The sequence below is a fragment of the Phaethon lepturus genome, unplaced genomic scaffold, assembly GCF_000687285.1.
Source record: "Phaethon lepturus isolate BGI_N335 unplaced genomic scaffold, ASM68728v1 scaffold41548, whole genome shotgun sequence".
Lineage (NCBI taxonomy): Eukaryota > Metazoa > Chordata > Aves > Phaethontiformes > Phaethontidae > Phaethon > Phaethon lepturus.
The window spans coordinates 1-8088 of NW_010560734.1; the positions used below are offsets into that span (position 1 = coordinate 1).

The following is an 8088-nucleotide window of genomic DNA, read 5'->3' on the forward strand; positions in this document are numbered from 1 at the left end:
CCGAGGCGCTCCTGCCGTCGCCTTCGAGGACGTTCCGGGACCGCCTAGCCCAAGACAGGCTCTCCTCAGCCCTTTCATCTTTCTCTCGGCCGTCCTCCGCCGCCGCTCCGGGATCTATATGCCCGCCGCCCTCCGTAGGAGCCTTTAGCGCAGGGATCCGCCGCCGTCTCCTCCTCCTCCTTCCGCTGCTGCCACCGCCGTCGCCTCTTCCTCCTTCTCCTCTTCCTCTCTCCGCCACCATTTCCCCACTCCCCGGCACCGGGGCGCTGAGCTAGACTATGGGGACCAGGTTGGGGCTGAGCAGCGGCAGAGCGGGCGGCCCGGTCACCGTGTCCACTGCAGCAGGGATGGGGGGGCTCCGCGGCTTCGTGGCTTTATCTTGACATGGCTCCTCTCCGTGCTGCTAGCAGCGCCGCCGCCTCCACTGCTCCTCCTGCGCCCGCCGGCTGCGGGTAGCGAGCGGGCCACGGTCTTGGTCTCTTGCCGGAGTTTCTCAGTCTCTTGCTTCAGTGGGAGGGAAGTTTTAGGAGGGGTTCCTTTTTTTGGGGTTTGTTTTCCTTTCTTTTTCTTATTTTTCTTTTTGTCAAGAGAGGAGGGGGGAATATTTTTTCCCCTCTTCTTAACTTGGTTCGGCAGATTTGCTAACCTAAAAACTTTTAACCCCGACTAATCAAACACCTGAGGGGGGGAAAATGTCTGGAGAGAGGAAAAAAATAACCTGATGATTGGGGATTTGCTTTTCAGGGGGAGGGTGTTTTAGAGGTTTAAACTTGCAACCTAGGCTTGCAATTAAAAAACCGTGCAAAAAAAAAATTTTTTTTTTGAACACCGGAAACGTGTTCTGCGAGAAAAGCAGGAGCTAAACTCTCCATGTTTTCCAAGTGGTGACCATGAAGTGAGAGGGGAGACGCCGTGCGACCGTGAGTGTCCGGCTGCCTTGGGTACAGGCTGCCCGCTGCAGCCTCTGCCCTCCTGTGTGGAGAGGGGCCTAAGGAGAAGCGAAAGGTGTTGGCCATGCCCAGCCTCGGCTAACCGTGCTCACTGTGGAGCGCAGCAGCAGAGAGAGAAGGATCCCCGGGGGATCAGCAGCCCAGGGAACGTGTGAGGGTTGGGGGATGTAGGGCTCTCCCCCACTGGTAAAGAACCCGGGTTTGGAGCACTGGTTTGGGTTTTAGTCTCTAGGTGAGATAATACTGTCTTTGAACCCCTTGCCCGCCCCTCGTCTATGGCCATCATGATCCCTCTTCTCTTTGGCAGCAGTAGCCTCAGGGCAGTGATGTGCCTGATGATGAGCAGGATGAAGTTAGAAATGACTCCGCTGTTTTTTCTCTTTGCTCCCCTGCAAACCAGCACTGCGTTGTCTGTAGTTGACTTTGTTGTTGGCAGAGAAATCGCGTATCTCCCAGGATGTGCATTCCTCCTTTGCACCTTTTTCTCTGCTCTCCACCAAGTGTAATAATTCTAAAGAAAAAAAAAGTCGGGCAACATAGCAATAGTGGAAAGGTGAGAATAATTATCAGTAGAGTCATGAATCTGGCTGGGGTAAAAGGCAATTTGTAATTTCAGCTTTTTTTTGTAAGCAGAGCAAAAATACCCCCCCCACCCCCCATGGATTGGGCTTGTGCCAGTTGCTTTTTATTGTACACATAAATTGTGATAAGATTCGTTGGGGTTTTTTCATTCTTACCCACTTACTCCGGCTAAACTGTTCAATTTTTTTTTCTTCAAATTTTTTTTTTTCTTGGTTTATTTTAAAACCTTTTGTCCAGCCATGGCTGGACAACTGCTTACTTTGTTTCTTGACCCCTCCAATACGACATTCTCGTAAAATATTGCCTGAGGTGTGGTTTTGGTTACATTCGCGTTTTATCTGTTAAGTCGTATTAGCAGGAATAAAACGGCTTGTTTCTGTTGTACTTGAGTCTTATGAAAAGGTGCCCATAGTTTAGCGACAGTTTCCAAAGGCTTTAGTACCACCTGTATTACAAAATGGGGGACCCAAACTCCCGGAAGAAACAAGCTCTAAACAGACTTCGTGCTCAGCTTAGAAAGAAAAAAGAATCTTTAGCTGACCAGTTTGACTTCAAGATGTACATTGCCTTTGTGTTCAAAGACAAGGTAACTTGGTTTTAATGTTTCTGTCTTACTGTGTTGCCTCTTGCAATGCACGTTAACTATGCCGTGCAAAATCTTGCTGCCTGATGGCGTCTTATGGTTTATCCTTAATAGATTCCATTGACTTTTAAGCTGCTTTTAAATAGCTAATTGCTGTAATATATATTTAGTTCATGTTTGTCATTTTGGCTTTTTGTGTGTTTGTAGTTATGTAATGCAGAGGGTGCCAGTGCCTCCTCAAATGATGACTTGGTAACTTCTGTATTGAGTAGATACTTTTTCTAAGTTAATACTGTAATTCGTTAAGCCTCATTGGGGTCTGAATTGTATCATTGTTGGCTGTGAAGAGGTGAGTTGAAAAGAGAGACCTGGCTGGAGTGATTGCTGAAGTTACTGCGTTTATCTGGTTAAAGCAGAAGGGAGAACCTGGCAGTTGAAGGAAGAAGTTGAAAAATGCAGTGTTAAAATGGATCGAGCATGCAGGCAAATGTGAAACTGCTGCTACCATTTTGAAAGGGAGTGGGAGGGAAAAGAAGAGGTCTTTATTTGCTTGGCTGCCTTGCCTGCTGTGTGTCTGGGCCAGGGTGGGGAGCCTGGTAGTATTTCTAAAGCTACTGTAGATCCAAAATTGTAGGAGAGCTTCCATCCACAGGTGGTGAAGAAAAGTAGATGCTTGTAGTAAGTGACTGTGCTGAACAAATGATGAGGAAGTGAAGATAGAAGCAAGTGGCAGCTTGAGTACCTAATGCAGGAAATGCATGTAGATGAGCACTGAAATTGTTTAATCACCCTCAAATGTAAAGTTTTTGCATTGAATGTAATAGTTACGTGTTTTTTAATGAAGACTCTGTTCTTTGAACTTTAAGTTTCCTTAAAATTCCTAAGTTTAATTTGCCTTTGTTCATCAGTTCTAATGCAAACAGAGATGGATATGGTGAGAGGTAATTTCTTGGTACTGTCTCATATTAATAAAGAGAAGTATGAATGTTTAAGCAGTGGTAACCATTAGATTTTCTTAGGTTAGATGACTTCAGTGGTTTTAGTTGGAGCATTCATACTGCTTTCTGGCTGCTGTGTAGAAATTCTTTGCAAATGCCTGTTCCATAAGCAAATTTTATAGGATTTATCACAGTGAACTGAAGATGTCCATCCAGTGCCAGTTTGCTTAAAGTAGGAGTTTAGTTCAGCCTAGCTCGGTTAGCAAATAGTTGTCTGTTACGTGTGTTCTGGCTGGGGATGTGGAGAGTGTTTTGATAAAATATGCTTTGTCTGTCATGTAGTTGTTAAATAGCTCAAGAGAAATCTTGACCTATAAGAAAGCTGTTAGCAGCAGACATACAACTTTAAGCGATTTTTACATACAGCAAAAACTGTTCTTCCAAATTCCCCATAATGTTTTGGCCTTGCTTGAAAGATACTGAAATACAGAAGTTATTTAGCAAATCAAAATAGTCCTACTTTGAGAAGGCTATACTTGTAACTAACTACAGATTGGATCTTGATCACCCACTGTTACCAACTGTTGCACTGGAGGACTTTACTTTTCATAAAAGGCCAACTTTAAAGGATTTCAAAGAGTGGGGTGGGGGTGGAGTGTAACTTTATTTGCAAAGAGAAGCTTACAGGGGGCTCTTGGTCAGCCCGAAGTCATGTATTCTAACTGAGGAAAGGGCAGTTCTGTTAATGTTTAGACGCAGCTTTAATGTTTGCAAGATTGGCGTGTAAATCTGCATTTTTGGAGACTACAAAAACATGTTAAACTTCTTAAAAAAAAAAAAGTTGTTGGACTGATTCTGTTTACAATTTATAACACTTTGCATGTAAATTTTAGTGTGGTTTCTACCAAAGTTCTAACTTGCGTGATGTGCACTTCATACATAAATGCTAACAGAAAATCACAAATTCTGAAATAAAGAATACCTTATCTGTAATTACCTAGAACGGATTGTGATCTTAATGTAACCTGTGCTTTTTTTTTTAGAAGAAAAAGTCAGCGCTTTTTGAAGTGTCTGAAGTGATACCAGTCATGACCAATAATTATGAAGAAAATATCCTGAAAGGTGTGCGGGATTCCAGCTATTCTTTGGAAAGTTCCTTAGAGCTTCTGCAGAAGGATGTAGTACAGCTTCATGCACCCCGCTACCAGTCTATGCGCAGGGTAAAGTTACTCTTTGTGCTTGCTGAATTTTAGTTTGTTTTCAACACTTTGCTTTTCTTTGTGAATGTTAAGGCTAATCCTGCTGGCTTTTTCTGAACTCTTCTGCTGCATGAGGGTTCTGAGGGCATGTGTTCATGGGGCCTAGTTTGAAGGCTAATGGCATATGTATTCTGAAGTCAGTTTAAAGATGTAGTGCTCCAGCTTTACCGTTCATCTCTCTCATTCAAATATGCCTTGAATTATATCTTCTAGCCATCTTTGTCCTTTGGTAGGCATGTGTTAATTCTTGCAACAGCTCTTGCTGTACAACTAAGTGGTTTTGCTGTATGAATATTGGAAGATAGACAACCTTTGCTAATGTTTTCTTCAAGTTGGAATTTATGCTAACTGGATACTGATACTAAAACTCAGTGGAAGGCAAGGAAGACTTGTCCTAGGAGTAATACAAATGGGAAATTGCACAAATGTGGTAATAAGTACCACCTTCTAATTATGTGCCTGTATAGGTAAGTTGCTTGTCTGTATCTTCAGCTAGTGGAGGGAATATAAGTACAGAACTTTACTGCTTACAGGATGTGATCGGCTGTACCCAGGAGATGGACTTCATTCTTTGGCCTCGTAATGATATTGAGAAGATAGTCTGTCTCCTGTTTTCTCGGTGGAAGGGATCTGATGAACCCTTTAGGCCTGTTCAGGTATTTGTTTTTGTTTTTTAACTTCAATAAGTAACTTACACTTGGAGGCAAGGATAAGTACTCTGTTTTTAACCAACAAGTTGATAAGGTGTGCCACTTCTGTGGGTGTTAGAAAGTATGCTGGCTGGTTTTATTTATAAAGCAGTCAATATTTGGAATGCCATATTCTGCTTCCTATCTTTATGTGCTGTTATATTATCATTTCTGAAATTTAAGCATCTGAAGGTCCTTTGCAAGTGACATTTATGTGTAAATAAATATATCATGTTACTATTTGTAGAATTGGATTAGATACGGCTCTTAGTATAATTAAGTCTTTGTCTAAATATGATGGTGTCATGACACTCTGTGTATCCCAAGTTGCTGTATTTTGTCAGATGGAAGAGGGTCTGAGATGGATGGAATCCTTGCATCATAATTTTACCTCAAAATAAATTTGAAATGTTTTAGATTATTTTTCAGTAGCCAGCTTTAGCTGTTTAACATTGTTCAGAAATCTGAATGTACATGTATTGTACATGTCTTTGCTGGTTCTGCAACAATAGACAGTTACTGGAAGAAATGTGCTGTACTGTTGATGCATAGGGATGTTCTGATGGAACAGGCTAAATCTGGTTTTATACATGTAGTTAAAGTTGTACCTTTTGAATTGTTAATATGTCATTGCAATGACTAATGTCTGTGTTAAATTGTGCCAAGACTCAAGTGCGGTGTTGTTGCTGTGGTCCCCAACTTCTGTTTTTCATAGATGAGAAAAAGAAACAAAGTTGACTGTAAAGCCCCACATTGAAGAAAATGAATTGGTTAAATGTGGGCTTTATCTTAATAAATACTGTATTCCCCTCCCTCACACAATGCAGGCCAAGTTTGAGTTTCATCATGGTGACTATGAAAAACAGTTTCTGCATGTTCTGAGCCGAAAGGACAAGACTGGAATTGTTGTCAACAACCCTAACCAGTCAGTGTTTCTCTTCATTGACAGACAGCACTTGCAGGTAAGTTTATTTTGTCCTTTTTAACAAGTGTGTTTTAATCATAAAATGTTTTTTCTTCTGTGGAACATCAGTGACTATTGCAAAATACGCAAGTAGAAAAATTGATCTTGCGTTCATGCTTGCATTTCATCAGTTTCCTCTGAAACTTACGCTATAAATAGGATTCACAAATGCAAAAAATAGCTACAGGCCACAGATGTGTTAACATAGAATTAATGTAATGTTCTTGTACTAAAAATTAAGCTCTAAAATAGACTTAATGTTTTGGAAAACTAAAACATTGGCTTGATTTGGGTGATACTACAGAAATTACTCAAGGGAAGAATGAACAGAATAGTGAAAATATTTTAGGCAGTGGAGGTTGCAGAGTGATTTTGAGTTCAGGCTGTTCATATGGATGAAATAGTGGCTTTTAAATGTCTTACATTCCTCCACAACCAGCAGCAAGCTAATAATTGGGCTCAATCTGCTGGGGGCCTGCCTATTAGTCTTGAGTTAACTTTCATGTTTAATAGCTTTTCTTTGGGTTTTCTTTGCCTCTAGACTCCAAAAAACAAAGCTACAATCTTCAAGTTATGCAGCATCTGCCTGTACCTGCCGCAGGAGCAGCTCACTCACTGGACGGTTGGTACCATAGAGGATCACCTCCGTCCTTACATGCCAGAGTAAGGTGCTGGCCAGCAAAATGGGGAAGATCACAGAATGCAGCAGTGGATTTTCACTTTCCTCACCACTTTATTCTTTCAGAATTTAGAAGAAAACGGACTCATGTTCAGAACACTATACATTGTGAAACTTGATCATCCTGGATTTTTTTTGTCATTTGTATCTCAGAACTTTACAATTTTTTTTAGATGTTTTCTCCATGGACCTTGTGAAAGAGAAGATGCGCTGCACGCTTCTGCACTGCATCAGCATCTTCCTAAAATGTGAAATGAAGGGACTGTACACTGAAACAAGTGTACCTAAAAGCACAAGGTGATCATTTGTGGTGGTGTTCCCATTTGTGCTGGTCATGCCCCCTAACATCTATAATGTTAACCATCAGTATTGGAGGGTGAGAAGTGAATGTAACGGGTATAAAAGCCTTACAGCTTTGCTGTTAATGATTGTATCAAAGAGCACTATCATTCATTGTAATGAACGGAAAAGTGGCTATTACAATAGGAAGTAAATGTGGGAAAGAAATCCTTCTTTAAAAAAAAAGCATCTCATTTAATGTCTAGGCATTTTTTGCCGCTTTAATTTTGCTGGGCCATGTCTAAGTTTACTGGCACTTTTGTTTTGGATCTCTTTCCCCAAGTTGCTGTATAACTGTATGAAAGTATTCTTTTGAGTTGGATGCATTTATACAGATGAGGCGGACCTGGAGTCTGAAGCCGCTAAAGCAGCTAAAAATAAAGTAAAATAATAGCTGCAGAAACAATGTTGGTAGAGGATTATTTTTTTTTTCTTGAGAGTTGAGACTTGTAAACTGGCAGGTGAACTGTGCAGGAAATACTGGTTTCTAAAACATTTCTTATGGAAAATCCATTGAGGTTTTTTCTTTTGGAATAGATATAACCAATGTAAAATAGTTTTTGGAGTGTCGAAAGTTGGTTCTGACACATTTTAAGATTGTGCAATGATAAAAGGAAGACTACTGTATAGCTTTGAAGACAAAGAAGGCTCTGCTTAAGGGTTGAGTACTTGAGTAAAAACTGCATAAGCCTGCTCCCTTTGGATAAAACTAGTGCTTACCTGTTTAAAACTTGTATTTAGCTTTTGTTTGGAATTGGAAAAAATTGGAACTTAAATAAATTAGGTGAAAGATGACTGGCTTTATGGAAATCCTATTAATTGAATTTTAGTGTCTTACATCTTGTCATCCGTTGCAAACGGAGAATGTACAGACTGTAAAATGGTATTAACAAAGATTAGTGGCAAAAGTGGTGTTACATATGTGGGCAATGTCTGTTTTCAAAAGCAGCTGTCAAACAATCGAATTACTAGCATACTATTGTATTGGTACATGGATATTTTTAGTTCTTTGGTCATAAGGTCCTACAGGTTAAACTGGATCACCCTGGAAAAGTGCTTCCTGAAAGCTGCCACTTCACATTAATAAAGTCCTTAAGTTACAAAG

The 8088-nt window shown here is 40.8% G+C and overlaps 1 protein-coding gene across 1 annotated transcript; it reads left to right on the forward strand.

Annotated features, from left to right (window-relative positions):
- Positions 1-1078: 1078 nt before the first annotated feature.
- On the forward strand, positions 1079-7778 carry LOC104625966 (chromosome unknown open reading frame, human C6orf62). Its single transcript, XM_010293751.1, has 5 exons — positions 1079-2118; positions 4097-4273; positions 4846-4968; positions 5829-5963; positions 6507-7778. Exons 1-5 carry the CDS (start codon positions 1990-1992, stop codon positions 6630-6632), a joined length of 690 nt encoding a protein of 229 aa, XP_010292053.1. The 5' UTR covers positions 1079-1989; the 3' UTR covers positions 6633-7778.
- Positions 7779-8088: the final 310 nt, after the last annotated feature.

What these genes read in the sequence shown, in the direction of transcription:
- LOC104625966 (XM_010293751.1), top strand. Translation starts at nt 1,990, where the DNA reads ATGGGGGACCCAAACTCCCGGAAGAAACAAGCTCTAAACAGACTTCGT. An exon ending in CCTTTGTGTTCAAAGACAAG is followed by an intron (nt 2,119 to 4,096) that starts GTAACTTGGTTT and finishes TTTTTTTTTTAG; the next exon opens with AAGAAAAAGTCAGCGCTTTT. An exon ending in AACCCTTTAGGCCTGTTCAG is followed by an intron (nt 4,969 to 5,828) that starts GTATTTGTTTTT and finishes CACACAATGCAG; the next exon opens with GCCAAGTTTGAGTTTCATCA.